Source organism: Phycodurus eques, chromosome 2 (assembly GCF_024500275.1).
Source record: "Phycodurus eques isolate BA_2022a chromosome 2, UOR_Pequ_1.1, whole genome shotgun sequence".
Lineage (NCBI taxonomy): Eukaryota > Metazoa > Chordata > Actinopteri > Syngnathiformes > Syngnathidae > Phycodurus > Phycodurus eques.
Window position 1 is genome coordinate 27,616,621 of NC_084526.1, and position 19,617 is coordinate 27,636,237.

The 19,617-nt window shown below is 38.2% G+C and overlaps 1 protein-coding gene across 3 annotated transcripts in view; it reads right to left on the reverse strand.

The window, feature by feature from the left end:
• Nucleotides 1-19,617, reverse strand: part of gpc5a (glypican 5a) — a 185,863-nt gene that overhangs the window by 79,800 nt on the left and 86,446 nt on the right. For all 3 annotated transcript variants that reach the window (XM_061702415.1, XM_061702423.1, XM_061702432.1), the window contains exon 7: nt 2,224-2,344. In XM_061702415.1, coding sequence (XP_061558399.1) covers nt 2,224-2,344 — 121 coding nt within the window. The remainder of the gene's footprint in view (nt 1-2,223; nt 2,345-19,617) is intronic.

Consider the following 19,617-nt stretch of genomic DNA (forward strand, 5'->3'; position numbering starts at 1 on the left):
GTGCTAGCATTAACGATTGTACATAAACATGCCGACATTCTGTCGAACCATGCTCTAAAGTTTCGGTGTGTGTGAAGTACTTGTAATTTAATTACAGTAAATCAGCACGCATTGTTTCTGTCATGTTGTAATGTTGGTTTGACGTGACTGATTACAATACATGACCTGACTAGAGAATACTTTTGAAGATACTCAGTATACAGTACACAAGTATATACTAGTAAATTAACAAGTCATTTAAAGAGACACATTGCTCCATCTTCTGCAAAAGTTTTCACCCACTGATACACTGTTGTTTTTGTAGTTCTATAATGATCCTTTACCCAGCAGAGGGTAAATGCAAACTGGGGCTGTATACTGTTTTAAAATATCAAAATGGGTACTGTGGCAAAGGCTAGTAGAACAACAACACAAGTGGCGCAATGTGACTTTTTACCGTAATGCATGTTTGTGTGTATCTTTTATTAAAAATACATATAATTCCCCAGAGAGGCACGGTGGACGACTGGTTAGAGCATCAGCCTCACAGTTCTGAGGACCCGGGTTCAATCCCCAGCCCCGCCTGTGTGGAGTTTGCATGTTCTCCCCATGCCTGCGTGGGTTTTCTCCGGGCACTCCGGTTTCCTCCCACATCCCAAAAACATGCATTAATTGGAGAATCTAAATTGACCGTAGGTGTTAATGTGAGTGCAGATGGTTGTTTGTTTGTACGTGCCCTGCGATTGGCTGGCAACCAGTTCGGGGTGTACCCCGCCTCCTGCCCGATGACAGCTGGGATTGGCTCCAGCACGCCCGCGACCCTAGTGAGGAGAAGCGGCTCAGAAAATGGATGGATGGATAATTCCCCAGGAGAATTAGCTGATTGACAGAGAGAAGCCATTTGTCAAATTGTTACATAAGAGGAGCAATGAAAGGAAAGTGAAATGGATAAATTAAAGGGAAGTTTGCAATTTAAAAAAAAAAACATCACTTGTCATATTTGTAAAAACTGTCAGTATAAAGTTGACAGTAGTATATTCATAAGAATTATCTGTGGGGAGAAAAAAAACATCTCTCTCTGGCCCAATCTTGTACCTCTAATTTGAGTTTTAGGAAACCTGAAACGCCTGAGGAAACACAACCAATCAGAGAGAAGGTGTGACTGATGAGATGTCAGTCATTTTCTGTACATTCATGAGCACACCCTGCAGTCTCGTGCTGACTTATTTAAGCTGTTTCGGCTTCAGGAGCTTGTTTACAGTGCACATTATATACAGTGCACATCTCGTGCACGTAAGTCAGGGGTGTGACTTTGGTCAGAGAGTTGAGCAGTGTTGAGAAGTATACTTTGGAAATATAGTTGGTTACAATTACAAGTTACCGCGTTGAAAACGTAACAGTACTGATACTATTTTAATTACTTTCTCAAAGTAACATAAATAATTACATTTTATTACATTTAATTTTAAAGTAATGCATCAACAGGACCCTTTGACGTTTACTCTAAAAAAGTACAATCAAAACCATTGATCATTATTTTGGAATTAACCACATATTTGTTCTTAACACAAATATAAATATATAACGAAACATGAAATGGAATTAAAATCTAAAAAAAATTGTTTGTTGCATTATATGGGTACATATGGAATTTATATGGAGAACCACCATACCATACTGTACCATGTTGACTTAAGGACAAACGTGCACAATTTAGACAATTGTGCTTCATATGACAACCCAGATAAGTGAATTTTCCATTAAAAAAGTCAAAGATTAAGATTAAACTGTTCAAAACTCAGTGTTCTTTTCAAAACAACTATCAATTATGAAAATTTCAAAACCTTTTCAAAATCTCTGCTAAACTGATTAATTGGACCACAAGGAGGCACTTCGAGGTCATATTTGGAAAAAAGAATTTATGTTTGCGACTACGTCAGAATGGCACATAACCAGAGAGAGACAATTACAAGCATTGCCTTAAGAAGGAGGAAGTGATCTGAAAAAATTCAGAGCTTTTGCGGCAATTGAAAAATTTAAATAAAATTGTAATCATAGAAAATTCCAAATGCATATGTTTATTAATTACACCTTTTTAATATAATGGATTAAAATTAATCTTGGGGATTAGTAGTGAGACTACAATTAAATATCTCTACATTATATATTATATATATCTTGCTAGCAGTTTTAAAACTGCAAAGTTTCCTTTAAGTGTACAAACACAAAAGCAAAAAGGCCCACCTGATTGATATGCTTTAGTTTGTCAATGATTTGATGGATCACGGAGTCAGCGCCTTTCACTTTGACCTCAGGGTTCGCAGCTTGAGCCTTGATACCGTTTCCCACCACGCGCAGAGTGTAGCTGTGAACACAAGAACAAGTTGACTTGATGGTGTTGGAAAAATACCTGCAAACTCAAGTCTCATAATACAAATCAAGCCCTCTTGGCCAGTCCTCTTTGGGTATGAATATTAAAAGTCATTAATGTTCAGCAGGCACACATATTGTCGGTGATAGCGTAATTAAACAAGGACTTGCAATGTGAAAGAATCATGATTCACGTGCCTCAGCACATGCGCATTGTGTTTCTCTGCTATTCGATTACTGTAAATTCCATGAGTTAAACTAGTCTTTATGATCACTCTTTGAAATAAAACCTTTAAACCACAGCGGGTACACTGTATGCAACCGCTAACTTATGATGTACACCTTGATGTTTCTACAGTATTTGCTACATTAATTCTTATTTGAAAGCAGTACAGTGCTGGTATTGCTTGGTAATGAGACTTCAGTTCACCTCAAGGTGTTTTGTCTCTTCACCTGTGTTAACTACGACATTTGTAAGCTGGCGAGTAAGCACAATTCAGTGAATTTACACACATCTCAAGCCTCCACATATACAACGTAATTAAATACAATGAATAGGTCCAGCGAAATACAGACTGACGAAAAGACTGACGACCTTTCTGTTTTATATTCAGGTTTGATTAGATGCAAAAGTAGTGTCACCACTGTGAACATGAAAACTGCAAGACAAAATCTACGTGCGAAGAGATTGTTAGGTCTTAGTCTGTAACAAATGAGAGTGATTTGAAGCGAGTTGGGGTCAAGAGAGGAGTATATGAATAAATAAAGAACATGAAGCACGGTGTCTAATTTATTTAAAAGAAAATATGGGTGGTAGAATTCAAATTCTGTCATAATGTCTGGATTGTAGAAATGTATTTTTTATGTTCCCGTCAAACTCACTGACCGGAGATTTCAGGAGTTCATTTCAACAAATACATCTGGGAAATAGCTGAGAGAAACTGTTTGATGCAGACTGACACTTATACAAGTACTTTTTAGTCCCTGAAAATGAGGCCTAAATATACTGTAGCGTGTATTGGTTTGGATAAAAACTTAATTAATTTAGGAGAAAAGAATAAGCCGGAAGCGACGCCTGCGTTACTTCCGGTTTAGCGTTAAAATCAAATTATTTCAAAGTCTAAACTTTGCCCTTCATGCCTAACAGAAACTCTTCTGTCACATAACAGTCAGCAACCTCCTTCAGATTACATCGTCTGCACAAGATGTAATCCACCCACGTGCTTCTACGTCCGCTCTTGTGGGTCACCCTATGTTCCTGCCTCTTCTGGAAGAAAGTGTTCACGACAGCCATTTCCATCCTTTTTGCAAAGTCTACCACCATCGGTCCCTCCAAATTCCTTTCCTGCATGCCAAACTTACCCATCACTTCTTCATCACCCCTGTTTCCTTCACCCACATGTCCATTAAAATCTGCACCAATCACGACTCTCTGTCTGGGATGCTTAGAACTACTTGGTCTAGCTTCTTCAATAATTTTTCTTTCACTTCTAGGTCACATCCTACCTGTGGGGCTGAGCCACTAATTACATTAAACTAATTACATGATACATAACACCCTCAATTTTCAAAGTTTCAGCCTCATCATTTGATGTGACACTTTTCACTTCCAAGACATTCCTAGGTAACTCTTCCTTTAAGATAACCCCTACTCAATTTATTTTCCCATCTACACCATGGTAAAATAATTTAAACCCTGCCCCTAAACCTCTAGCCTTACTGCCTTTCCACCTGGTCTCCTGGACACACAACATATCAAACTTTCTCCTAATAATCATCTCAACCAAATCCCAAGCTTTTCCTGTCATAGTCCCAACATTTAAAGTCCCAACATTCAGTTCTATAGTCTGTGCTTTCCTCTTCTCTTTCCTGCCTAAGACCCTGCTTTACACCTCTCCTTCGTCCTCAACCCACAGTAGCTTAATTTCCACAGGCGCCCTGTAGGTCAACGACACCTGTGCACTGGCTTGTGCCCCACACAGGCCTGCACTGAATCTTGTTTATTTTTTATTTTTTTTTATTAACTTTAATTATTTGCATTTGCCTCCATGATCCTTGTTTGCCTTTGTTTTTTTTTTTAAATTCAATTCCTTTTTGAGTTTCCTGCACTCCTGCCTTGCCTTTTACTTCCCTGCACTTGGGTTGCCTCCAACCTGTGAACATGACAGCTGTTTTTTTTTAACTTGTTATTATCCCTACTTTAATAGTAGTACTTTGCATACGTTTATTGTCTTTTCTTTGTCCTTTGAAAATTACTACTTTTCCCTACTCAACAGTGGCACTTTGTTTATTGGTCTTTTATTTTTGTACTTTTTCCTACTTACTGTATTAGTAGAACCATATGTTACCAGTTTTCTTATTTTGTACTTTTTGTGAACAAACCATACCTACTCATCAGTAGCACCCTTTTGTGTGAACTTTATCTGGAATAATGACTTTAAAGTAACTCCTTCTACGCTCTGTGTCTGCTCTGGGGTTCTACCGGTATCTACCAGTTACAAAAACTCTTGTCATTGTCCAAATATGACCTAATTGTACACGTGAGTCGACCTTTTGCTATAATCAGTGAGCGAACAGGAGAACATACAATTAATGCAAATGTTTCAAATCAGAGTTGACCTTTCACGCGTGACCTGTCCGCCAGAATTTATTTAATCACCCAACACAACTGCCTGTGCAAAAACTGATAAGTAATCCTTTTTAGGTCAGAGTTAGTGTATGTTGAAAAAACTCAATTTCAGATGTGGTTAATCTCATATGTTGCTTCCAGTTGTCCTGATTTATAATCCTACGCAACAAAGTCACCTTTTTTTAACCTTGACTACAATTTATCTATTCAGTGTGCCTACTTGTAAACTAGAAACTGTATGGAGGAAACATTTACTGTATTTTGATGATGGTTTCACAGTATGAGAAGCACCTGCATCCAGTATGTTTTAAAGTCTGTAAAGTGAAAATAAAATGTCTTATTACCGGTAATTTGACACATTACTGAGAAGAGTGCTGTTAATAAAACTGCTAATTTGGAATTTTTGTTTTTTTTAAATGATAAGTATGTAAAATGAGGCTACAAAATCATAGAGATTTCTTCCCAGCTCTGATGCTGTCGGTGTGTCCACTGAATGCATTGAAAAAACAAACAACCTTTACCTAGTCAGTTATACACTATATTTCATATACTGTACGTATGTCAGGATATGCCTCCACATCCCTATAAATTTGAACCACGAAAATATATCTGCTTAAAGTTGCATATTTATGCACGGCTCTTTCACGCCACAACGAGAGGCACTACTCGCCACTATCCGCCACCAGCTAGCTTGCGGGCTAATACTGTAGGCTTCCAGACACCGCAGACCAGCAGCGGGGTCATCTAATACGGCACCCGGTCCACAGAACAGAGACCCTTCAGGGAAAGTTAATCGTGCGTAAAATAAATAATAATCTCTGTTACTATTTAATAACATTTTGTTTTTTTAAATGTTACATTTCAAAATTACAAACCCGATTATATTGTAGCATCAATCAAATATTTTCAATTAAAGAGGCTTTACATACTGGTGTTTTAATCATTGCAGAAACCCCCAAAAATGTTTTGGCATTAGCCAATGCTGTTAATTTTGGGCAGCAGTGACATTAAACCTTATATTGGGTGAAGGTCTAATCAATTTGTGAATCACTATACAGCGGCTGAAATAAGTATTTAACATGTCAACATTTTTCTCACTAAATATACTTATAAAGGTGCTATTGACTGGAAAATTTCATCAGATGTTTGGAACAACACAAGTAATCCATACATACAAAGAAAGTTTAACAAATAAGAACAGAAATTAAGTTGTGTGTAATAATGTGAAATGACACAGGGAAAAAAAGTATTGAACAGGCCAACTGGTATGTATTTAATACTTTGTGCAAAAGCCTTTGTTTGCAATGACAGGTTCAAGGCGCCTCCTGTATGGAGAAACTAGTCGCATGCATTGCTCTAGTGTGATTTTTAACCATTCCTCCACACAAGCAGTCTTCAAATCTTGAAGGTTCTGTGGGCTTCTTTTATGGACCTTGAGTTTCAGTTCTTTCCATAGATTTTTGATTGGATTCAAGCCAGCTGGGCTATTCTAGCAGCTTTATTTTTTCTTCTTTGAAACCAATTTAGAGTTTCGTTGACGGTATGTTTTGGATCAGTATCCTGCTGAAATGTCCACTCTCGTTTCATTTTCATTTTTTGACAAGAATGTCTCGGTATATTTGCCCATTCACCCTCCCTTCAATAATGTGAAGTTTACCAGTACCATTTTCTGAAAAGCAGCCCCACACCATCATGTTCCCACCTCCAAACTTCACTGTTGGTTTGGTGTATTTAGGGTGATGTGCAGTCCCATTTCTCCTCTAAACATGGTGTCCATTATGGCATCCAAACAGTTAAATTTTGCTCTCATCTGACCAGACTATATTCTCCCAGTATTTAACTGGCATGTCCAAATGTTGTTGCGCAAACTTTAAACGAGCTTTGACATGCTTTTTTTTTTCAGCAATAAGGTCTTACTTGGTGAGCGTACATATAGGCCATGGCAGGGAAGTACATTACACACTGTTTTCCTTGTGACAACAGTACCTGCTAATTCCAGGTCTTTTTTAAACTCTCCGCAGGTGATCCTTGGCTCTTGGGCAACTCTTCTGATTATCCTTTGCACTCCTCTGTAAGAAATCTTTCAAGGAGCACCTGATGAAGGCAAATTTATGGTGGTATGATTGGGTTTCCACTTACGCATTACGGCCCCAACAGTGCTCACTGGAACGTTCAGAAGCTTAGGGATCAATAAATCCAGCCACTATATAAAGTAACCCTCTCACCCCTGTGTGAAAACCTTTAATAATTTATCTATACATAAACATTCTCAGTCATTTCATATGCCCGTCAATAAAATGGTATGTGTGCGCTCCAACTAGTTTACCCAGGAAGACAATAGCCTGTTGTACAGCCTTGCCAAAATGAATACAGCCACAAACAGGCAAATATAAATAAATGGCTGAAATGTTCAGTTGCTCTGGATTCAGGAGAGGGTTGATATCATACTCTGTAAATGTTATAAATTATATATAACAAAGACAGATTTATTATCTATTTTTATTCCATATTATTTATTTATATTTATTCTTATGGCAACATTTGTTTAATTTTAGTTAAAAAGAAGACAATGCCTGAGAATTAAATGTTCAAATTAAGGAGATGAAATAAAATGATTTTCATTCAATAGGCAGTTGCGTTAAGTTCAACCAGTACCTTTGGAGAATCATCAACTCATGTAAGTGAGGGGGTATTCATGGTATGACAAAGATGTTCAGGGGAAAACTGTTCCCACAAAGTTGGAAATGTCCATGGATGAGAGAATTTGGTATGGATGAACTTGAGTCCTGCCCTCAACCTGACAGAACAACTTTGGGTTGATTTCGAGTGGACAGTGAGTGAGGCCTTCTTGTCCAGCAATAGTGTGCGACCTTACAAATACGCTCCTGGTAGAATGGGCAGAAATTGCCATCAACTCATTCCTAAAAGTTGTTGAAAGCCTTCCCACAAGAGTTGAAGTTGTTACAATTGCAAAGGGTAGAGCAACACCATATTAAACCATATGGTTTTAGAATGGCATATCACTTAAAATCATATGTGAGTCAAGGGAGGTGAGCAAATACTTTTGGCAATATAGTGTACTGTGTATTGTGAAGCCTTTTTTCTCTTGATATACATGGGGGCACAGTATATGAACACATTTGAGAGAAGGATTTATTTTTTATTTTTTTGCTGACTTTGTCAGGTACAGTTCCAAGAATAAAGTAAAACCCTCATTAACACTGGTGTGTGTAATTTCAACAATACACAAGTCAGAGTCAAACCCCACTGGTTACAGTAGGACAACTCGTGGCTGCTTCAGCATGCCAACGCACGTGCTCTTAATGTCCTCCGCATCTGACTGTTCCAGGCTAAAAAGAAAATCACCCTGCTGGAGCAATCTCCCTACTCACCTGACCTGGCTCCGTGTGATTTTTTTCCCACTTTCCCAAGCTCAAGTGGAGCCGTTTAAAAGAAGTGGATGACATCAAAATAGCAATGACGATGGAGCTGTGAAGGATCCCGGACGAATCCTTCCAGGAGTGAAAGAAGACTTGGCCGAGAAGGCTTGGAAAGCTTGTTAGACTCTAGTGTTTTAGAGTTTTAGAGTTTAGTGTTTCTGCATGACTTTGCATCTCATCTCTGCCTTTCTTTTTCATCCCTGTCAACTGCCAGTCTCATTCAAAAACATTGTAACGGGTTTTCATCTCAAACACAAAACTCAAAAGGCTGCTTTAAGTCATTAACTTTGCAATATTGTACACATGGTTAATTGCTATTACAAAGACTAATTTGCTCGCAGGTAAAGCTTTTGAAATACATGAGTGTAAATGACACCTATAGATATAGAATATAAGAGGTTCTCGTGGATTCTTAATTTGCGCAAGACTTTTCATAAGTTTACACTTGCAAAGTTTACACTTTCTATGATGGCTGATAAGGCAGACAAACGCTCTATATTGCAAATCTACATCTAGAATCTACACCTCGATCTAAGATCATTTTGTTTTGGAGAATCTTTAGCATACAGTCATTAATTGATCAACAAATTTATTATTGTGACTTTAGTTTGTAGTGGTGTAAAACTGCACTGCACCATACTGATAACTGTATCTCATATTTTGGTTACCTTATTTAAAGTCCCCCCCCAAAGACATTATCGTGTTATGTTTCTAAATACATTAAATATCTTTGAAGATAAGTATGAAAAATATGTGCAAAAACTTATACAACCCAAATTCCAATGAAGTTGGGACATTGTGTTAAACATAAATAAAATCAGAATACAATGATTTGCAAATCATGTTCGACCTATATTTAATTGAATACACTACATCGACAAGATATTTAATGTTCAAACTGATAAAGCTGTTGTGCAGAATGTGGTTTGGCATTGTCTTGCTGAAATAAAAAGGGGCGTCCATGAAAAAGACGTTGCTTGGATCGGAGCCTATATTTATCCAAAACCTGTATGTACCTTTCAGCATTAATGGTGCCTTCACAGATGTGTAAGTTACCCATGCCATTGTTGCTAACAGCCTCATACCTTCACAGGTGCTTGCTTTTGAAGTTTGCGTCCAAAAGAGTCCGGATGGTTCTTTTTCTCTTTGGCCCGGAGGACACGACGTCCACAAGTTCCAAAAACAATTTGAAATGTGGACTCGTCGGACCACAGAACACTTTTCCACTTTGCATCAGTCCATCTTAGATGAGCTCGGGCCCAGAGAAGCTGGCAGCGTTTCTGGGTGTTGTTGATAAATGGCTTTTGCTTTGCACAGTAGAGTTTCAAGTTCCACTTACAGATGTAGCACCGAACTGTATTTAGTGACATTGGTTTTCTGAAGTGTTCCTGAGCCCATGTAGTGATATCCTCTACACATTGATGTCGGTTTTTGATGCAGCGCCTGAGGGATCGAAGGTCACGGGCATTCAATGTTAGTTTTAGGCCTTGTCGCTTACATGCAGTGATTTCTCCAGATTCTCTGAACCTTTTGATGATATTATGGACCGTAGATGATGAAATCCCTAAATTCCTTGCAATGGGAAGCTCCTTTTATACCCAATCATGGCACCCACCAACTTTCTCAGTCTTTTTTGCCACCTGTCCCAGCTTTTTGTTGCAGCCATAACATTCTAAGTTAATGATTATTTGCTAAAACAATAAAGTTGATCAGTTTGAACATTAAATATCTTATCTTTGTAGTGTATTCAATTAAATATAGGTTGGACATGATTTGCAAATCATTGTATTCTGTTTTTATTTATGTTCAACACAACGTCCAAACTTAATTGGAATTGGAGTTGTATAATATAGTATTGAATTGATGAGATATAGATTAAAACTCTTTTTCACCTTCTCAACTGGCTGGATTTTTTTGGTCAGGGCTAAAAACTAGCTATGTGACGAAAAGTAGGCTAGGGCGTAAACCCCTCCCTCACTATTTCAACACTAAGCAACCTCATTTCATACAGTGGTCATTCGGTGGGATTGCTACATCCTGATTCGTAATAACTTGGCCCAGTTCTACCAGTATAGCGTGCAGTCAGTCATCAAACCATGCCCATAACAAAAAAAAAACATTTTCCCTGAATTCTAATGTGTTTTGTGTTATTTGGCCTGTAGTGTCTCTGCTGTCTACCCCCACGCACGTTGCGTTGCAAGGCAGAGGCGAACCAGACAGGATTTGTCGACCTGCAACACCTTGTCAGCACCACAGCAGTTAGAGTAGCTGCCAGAGGCCCAGCGTAACAACATTCGGGTCGTCAGCCACACAGTTGTCTGCCGTGATGTCGCGGGGAGAAGGAGAGGAGTTGAAAAAAAAATCATCCATGGGGACCGTGGTGCATGCACTGCTGTGGTCGCATATGATGCACCCTTCGGGGGCCATTAGTGTAATGCCCGCTGAATTTCAACGGAAGCAAAGGAGGGAAAATTGTCCCTGCGCGGGGCTCTGAGGCTGCCTGGCTGCTACATGCGCCGATGAGAGCGTGTGCAATGTGCATCATTCAATTCAGTTCTCCTCTCCCCACTTCAGAGCTGTAACAGAAGGCACGTATTTGATTGACAGCTGAAAGTTCCGGGGAGGCGGGGGTTTTCAGAGTATTCAGTGACATGCCTACATTGTTTGAAAGTTGAAAGAATGTCTCAATTCCTGACCATCTGAAAGCCTGATTTGACATACTTTGAGATTGTTTTATTTGTTGTATTTGTCTGGCTTATTGACGAGACTCTTTTTCTGTGATGTGGCAAATTTACAAGACATTTTTTTGTTGACTTTGTGGGGACTTTAATTACAAGCCATGGGTAAAATGCTTTATGTGAAACATCACTCGGTATGATGCAGTGCAGTGCTACAGCACTGCAAACCACCATCAAAATACTATCTAATAAATATAGTACTGCCAACAGTGTTCTTCTCTGTGCTTTGTTTTTGTCTAAACATGAATCTAAACTAAACATATACAGAAACTCAGAAGACGTTATCATATTTCACATTTCTAGGAAAATATACCTCTAATGTTGCACAAAACTTTGGACACAACCATTGTAATTGGAACTGAATTACTAGAATCAGTTCATTTACTGAATTGTTCAGTGCTTCGTCATTCAGTTAATGATTTCCCACTGAGGTTCACATTCACTCTGTAACACGTTCACTTACTGAGGCAAGGTGCATTCAAGGACCATGGTATACAGTCATTTGGCAGAGACGCAGCTATATTTTAAGTGGATAGGGGATACCAATAATATGTACAGTATGTGTACATACATACATTTAATATCCCTCCATCCATTTTCTGTACTGCTGGAGCCTATCCCAGCTATCTTCGGGCGGGAGACGGGGTATACCCGGAAAGGTTCGCCAGCCAATTGCAGGGCACATATAAACAAACAACCATTTGCACTCACATTTAAACCTACGGGCAATTTAGAGTCTTCAATTAACCTACCACACATGTTTTTTGGGATGTGGGAGGAAACCAGAGTAACCGGAGAAAACCCATACCGGCACAGGGAGAACATGCAAACTATGCATCTATGGTCTACGATGTTAAAGGAAATGTAGTCAGTTTGTAGTTAGCTAAAAATCTTTGGTCTTTCTGTCCAAATATTGGTCGAGAAACAGACTGCTGTCTCCAAACGATCTGCTATCATTTTTTTCTTTTTTTTCTGAGAGGTGCTTCATCAAAATGTGATGGAGAGAGGAGTTTCATGACTCAGGAGATGAAGGACTTAGATGATGCACACTCTTCATGGTTGGCTGAGTGAGAAACAGAGCAGGCCTGCGGTTAGTAGACCAGAAGGTGATTCCTGCATTTTGCTTGACACTGAGAAGACCACAGCATTCGGGAACAGTATTGAGCAGAGGGAGGAGGCGGGATAGATCACTTCCCTTGTGGAAAGATACCAAAATTCTTCATACACTTCAATGTGTAATATCAGCCATGGAGACCATAAAATTACTGTAGTGATTCCTAATACCCATCTAAAATTGTGTTCCTTCATGTCTTTTTTTTTTAATTAACAGCAATACATTAACAAAGCGACCCAACAAGGAATAACTACCGTTATGTCCAGAGCTTTGATAGATTCCGTCTTCAGTATATGTATTTCTTGTCGGGATGTCGCAATACAACTTCTTCAGTTCTGAATCGATATCGATATCGCGCCTTAAGTATTGGCTGATACCTATATTGAGCCGATATTCAGCACGAATCACACATACTGTACAGTCCTGGTCACCATAATTGGCACCCTTTCATTTTTTTACATCAACAATATAATATCTTCCTAAATAAATGGAACTGTACCAAAGTTATATCATCATGATCTTTTAATTGGAGGTCCAAACTAATTTAACCAAGAAACCTTTTTTTCAACTTAGATATTGTAATTTAAAAGAAGAAAACAGAAAACATCATATGTCACAATATTGGCACACCTCCTTAATATTTGGTTGCACACCCTTTGGCAGCGATCGTTTCTTGTATCCATCTATAAGCTTTTTGCACTTCTCAGGTGCTATTTTCTCCCACTCTTCCATTGCAATTTGTTCAAGCTCTTTAAATTTTGCAGGGTTCTTTTCCCCACTGCCAGATTTCAGCTCCCCCCATGAATATAAATTGGATTGAGATACTTAAACATACAGTATATATAGGTACTCAAACAAAGAACAATAATCAGCAACAGTAGGTATGAGAACTGACCCATTGATTATTAACTAATGGGTTATCTAAAGTTTAACCATCAACATTAGAATTCACTACAATTTAATCAAATAAACCAATAAAAACAAAAATATATATTTAATTTGCAACATAACCGCTATGTTTAACTTCACTATCAGCATATTGTACAATTGAATAGGTCAAATCTTCTTTTCCTTTCGGCTTGTCTCATCAGGGGTCGCCACAGCGTGTCATCAGTTTCCATGACAGCCTATCTCCTGCATCCTCCTTTTTAACACCAACTGCCCTCATTTCTTCCCTCACTATATCTATCAATCTTCTCTTTGGTCTCTTGCCTGGCAGCTCCATTCTCATCATCCTTCTACCAATACACTCTGGTCTGTCCAAACCATCGAAGTCTGCTCCCTCTAATTTTATCTCCAAAACATCTAACCTTAGCTGTCCCTCTGATGATCTTATTTTTAATCTTATTCAACCAATTAACCAATTCATCCATCAATTTTCTGTACCGCTTATCCTCACTAGGGTCACGGGCATGCTGGAGCTTATCCCAGCTATCTTTGGGCTATGGGCGGAGGTCATGAGGGGAAATTCTCATGCTGTTTATTGTGAGGCTGCTTGAAATGCGTGATGAAGTTTGTCGTATTAAACTTCCCTTGTTCTGTGCCACCACGGGAAACTTTTGCATGTCAAGTTTTGCACTCCGCTGTAACGTCTTTTTTGGACTTACACTAAAAATACTGCCACACAGCCGACATCCCTCTTACTTGTTGCTACTTTGTTAGCACCTTAAGCATTTTAGCACACGTTGCATTTGTGATCATGTGGGCTCTGCATGCCGTAATCCTAAACTTAAATCAGAGATTTAGATGCAGTCCGATATAATCCTATACTCTTTTTTTTTTGCTGTTATCGCACCGTTATCTGACATAAAATATCGTATCGGGACACCCTTAATTTCTACTCCATCTTGTAGTCCATTGAGTAGTCAAAAAGAATACAGCAAAGTATAAAGATGTGAATGCAACACTTTAGGCTCTAACATCCGCACAATATGGGTGGAAGAACTGGTAAAAGTAAAGATAAAGACAAGAAGATTAAGTTATGAAAAGCTGTCTCTTAGCATTCACACAATAACTCACTAAAGTCGAAGAGTACCGAATGAAGAGTATATATATTTATTTGGGTTTGTTTGGGTGTCATAATTATAATGTCATCCTATTTATTATTTATTTATTTGGGTGTTGGGACCTGCCTGTGAGGAGGGACATGTCAGTCTCGTACAAACCCTCTCATCTTCTATTTCCAAGAGGGAATCCTTATTAAAGGCACTGGAGAAAGTCACAAATCACTCGTGCATCACACTGAAAACAAACTTGTCCAATGACAGTGGAGTAAATCGAGTGTTTAGACTTACTCCATGTGTAAAGTGCAATGAGACAACTTCTGTTGTGTTTTGACGCAAAATTAGTAAATCAAATTTAACTTAAAGTGATTATTCTGTAGAGTCAATTCGCTCTACATTCGTGCAATTTTACATGAATGTTGATACTATTTCTGCATGACTTGGAAGTCAAATAACTCAATTAACTGATAATATTTTTAAGTTAAATTTCTCAGAAAGGATCGATCATACAGTAAGTCTAAAAGATTATAATAATACTTATGCTTTGCGAGAATATATAGCAAGAACTTTTAATGACAGCAGCGACAACATGGATAACACAACAACAGTCATTAAATCTTCTGGAAAAGATTGAGCCCCTAACACCCCGACTGGTATGTTTGTTCCAATTATACAAAAGCCCTAAGCCTTAAAGTCATATTGGCTTGCGCTAGCAAATCAACATGGAATTTTCCAGACAGAGCTGTTTCAGTAAAGTACCGACAGGAATTAATTGGATCTGTGAGTTAGTCAATAGGTAATTGCACTTTTGTCATAGGAATCTGTAATTACAAAATTGTCAGAGCTTGTTCCTATTGCTCATGTGGATTAATTACAGATATGTACACTAAAGATGTGGCTAAACGTGGTACAATACATTGGTCAAATGTTGTTGTTTTTTTTTAATTCGGGCTTTTAAACATGCTGACATCAAGAAGTTTGAAGTCATAATAATTGTAACGCTATTGTTTTTGAACGTTTATGTTCATGTTTTGTTTTGTTTTTTTAATAGCAGCAAAGCTCAGTGTTGTCACAACACTCAATCTTTATATGAACATAGCCCTGCAGAGGAGCAGACGGTATGTAAAAAAAAAAAATGCAGGGGTCAAATAAAAAAAGAGCTTCTCTCACAAACTATACTATGCATTGATATTCTGAGCCTGACAAACCTACAAATAGTCAGTTGGTTTGATTGGCATGCAATATGTCTAATGTGACAATATGTCACATTAAATACCCTTTAGAAACTGCTGTATCCACTTTAAGTCAAGTTCTGGATACTGATTGTGTTTAAATGGACATCGACATTCTAATATGATCCCAATTAAATCAATACAGTACAGAGATTTAAAAATATTTTCTCACCAACCTAACCAAAAACAAACAAAAAAAAGTCATATTCAGAGAAATAAATAAAAAAGTAGCTTCTGCTTATACTGATGTGATGCCAACTCTGTATAGTAGTATGTTACTTGGATTTTTTTGGCTCACTTTGGCAAAGTACGTTGATATTAAAGGCTAGAAAAGGAAGCATTTTGACAAAGTGGAACTTTAAAAAGTTAAAGTTGTCAGTAATAAGACACAGGTTTCAGCTGTAACATAGCCAGTGGATCCCGAAGGGAGTCATAATACATCATGTTGACTAGTTCCTGTAGTATGGACTGTAAACTGTCAACCTCTCACCCCTACAACCTGGTGGATGGATTTTCAAGAAAATAAAAATGTTTTGTCATTCCTGAAGAATTTTAGATTACAATAGATTGCATAGATTCATATTGATACATTGTCCTGGGAACACGCCTTTTTCATTGTCAAACTCAATATAGTACCATATTTTGGTGTCACGTCAGTGATGGAACTGGAGACCAAATTTGCTGCATAGCCGGTACGGACAAAAGAATGTGCTATAATATAAAGTGGCAGCATTCACTCATTCACTCTTATTTATTGCCGCTGTCAGGTGGAATCCCCCCACCAAAAAATCAAAAATAAAAAAAAAACATTGCTTGAGTTTCCAAACACGATTTTTTTTAAATTGGTATTACAGTAATCCCCACTCCATTGCTGGGGTTAGGTTCTAAAACACACCCCACTCCTGTGATAAGAAAATCAGTCATATAGAAATACCCTATTTAAATACACCCTTGGCATGTTTTTATAACATTTACATTTTGTAATGCCTTTAGAGACACTTTTAAAACAATACCAACACAATAACATATAACATATTGACAGAGAGCAAAGGCAATGAATAACACAATAATATTGTACAAACAGTATAAAAAACAAAACTGTAAAAACTGGAATAACATAAGCAGGACCGCAATAAGGGAACCGCAATACAGCAGGGGTTTACTCAGAGGCGGTCCTGGACTAAATTGTGCCCTGTGCAACGGCCGTCAATTGCACCCCCTTGACCAATTGTCAATGGGGGGGACAGTCCTCCACGGAATGCCACCCTGGACAGCTGCCCATATCGCCCATATCAGAAACCACTCCTGGGTTTACTGTATACCTAAAATTGCTATCATATACCGTTGGACACTCACATCAACACAACAGCAAAATGATCACTTCAATTCATTCATCCATCCATTTTCTGAGCCGCTTCTCCTCACTAGGGTCGCGGGCGTGCTGGAGCCTATCCCAGCTATCATCGTGCAGGAGGCGGGGTACACCCTGAACTGGTTGCCAGCCAATCGCAGGGCACATATAAACAAACAACCATTCGCACTCACAGGCACACCTATGGGCAATTTTAGAGTGTCCAATTAATGCATGTTTTTGGGATGTGGGAGGAAACCCACGCAGGCACGGGGAGAACATGCAAACTCCACACCGGCGGGGCCGGGGATTGAACCCCGGTCCTCCGAACTGTGAGGCAGATGGTCTAACCAGTCGTCAACCGTGCCGCCAGAACAGATTACAATTGTTGATGGGGAAATGCTACTTATTTTTAGTGTATGAAGAAACAGTTAAGGGGTATCATGTAACGGATGAGTGTAGCTCCTTTCGCCAGTATGTATCATGTAAACAGGATTATGTATAACATATTTTATAGACAACTCATTTAAACACTTCAATTGATATATAGTCTTTTGTAGAATAAGGTCAATATGTGGGTTATTGTCTGGGCAGTCAGCGGCAAACTTCTTTGTAAAATAAACATAAATTGCGTTGTGTTTCCTCATTTCTTTTGCCTGTTTAAGTAGATTATAAAATGCAGTAAAATAAATTCTAAAAATGTTGTTGGCTACAGTCCAAATGTTTTATATAGCATATTGGATCTCGTTAGATTGTAAACGTCTCTTGAGTATACTGGATTTTACCCTTAACCTGATTGTTCAGGTCTCACCTTGACTCAATGTCACAAAATTTAATTCCAATTACAATATTTATGACAGGCATTTTTGCAATTCTCATTAAAAATGAAATAATAAGCTTCCTGCACTGTGGCCTTAACCATATCATGATATAATCATTGCAAATCCACCTGTTTATTAGTGACTCTTGTCTATATGAAATGCTCATGGAATATAAACCCAGCAGGGCTCTGAGATCGACAGACTCCGGTCAAATAGTGGAGCACAGTCCAAAGCAAACATGATGAAGCAGCATTTAGCTATTATGCTGCACACAAATGGAAGAAGTTGCCAACAGAGGTGATGTCAGCCCCAAGTCTGCATGTTTTTAAGTCCAAGTTAAAAACTTTTTTCCTATGCTTTTTAGAGCATTTCCAATTTTAAATGATATTTCTTGCACTGTATGCTGTTTTAATTGTATTTTTATTGTATTTTATTTTTTTTCCCTCTTTGTTTTAAATGTTTATAAGCTGTATTTATTTCTTTGTTTTTAAATGCTTTTAATCATGTAAAGCACAGTTACCTTGTGTATGAAATGCGCTATACAAATAAATTTGCTTTGCTTTGCTTAACATGTTTAATGAATTTTTATAGGGCTATCTTAATCTGTGGTATACAGATCCCCAAATCACCTCACTCGGCACACATCCATTATTATTGTAAAGTAGTAAAAGGAGTGTTATATTATACCGCTAATTTGCCTGCGAAGATAAGTGGCTCGTTGTGCAAATGGACTACTGCATCATGCAAGTGGTTAATGCCAACCAGATATCAGATGTCGTCAAACAGCAATGGAACTTTTATAACGCCTCTTAAATACTTGAATTTTATGGTAGGTAATAAGGACAAATGGAAAAGTTGGCTACCTAGGAGGTACAATGGCTTAATAAACCAGATGGTCACAGACAGAGGGAATTTTTAAAGATGTTAATGTCCCTATAAGGGAAATAAGGCCCAGGATTAAGCAGATGTGCTAAAAGCAGGGTAGACAATAAAAGACTAATCAGTGATTTTTTGACATCAATCATCAACACTCAAGTATTAGAAGTCATGCAAGAGTATTTTCTTTACAGTGCAGGACATACTTGTCCATCCATCTGAAAGTTTTCATTTCAAAAGGCCGGAAAATATCCTTCTGAATCCCATGTATTTATGCTTTGGTCTCAATCCAAAGAAGATTATGCCAACTGTCATTCTGATGAATTTTTTTTTTTTTTCCCTCTGGCACAAAATTTAAGAGGCTTATAGATCTTTGCCATCTTCAATCATTGACCAAGCTTATCCAAATTTCAACACCTGCCTCACAGAGATGCAAAGGAAAACATTGAGCGGCTGATTATGAATTCATGGGGAGTTCTGTAAATACACATTAACAAATCAAGGAGACTTGACTGCTATTGCCTGATTCTCAGACAGTGGGACAAATAAAGATGTCAGAATAAAAGTAAACACTTGAGCAATAATTTAGTTTATTTGCACAGTGGAACAGTGTTTGATTTTAATGTCATAAGAAGCACAAATCGATTGTAATAAGTTTTGAACGCTCCTTCAATACCACTTGCGTATGTACCGTCTAACGCATTCATCACCATGTTATTAGAAGAAATCAGTATGATATCCAATGAAAAGTCATGTTCTATTGGTAGAATGAGGCATGATTTTAAGGTTACTGCAAAATAATCCAAGCCTGGAAATGATTTGTAGATACAATATTCTGCATTTTCAATGGAGCTTAGGTGTTAATGTAAATACAGTGAACCCTTGTTCATTACAGGGGATAGACCCCATTCCAGACCCCACTGTATATAGATATACACACATACACACACCGTTCCTGGAGCCGTCACCTTATCGTGATAAGGTGACGGCTCAATGATAATAGAAGCTAAGTTGTCTGCGGCTTGTCTGGTAGGGTCACCCATGACAAACAGGTCCTAGGTGAG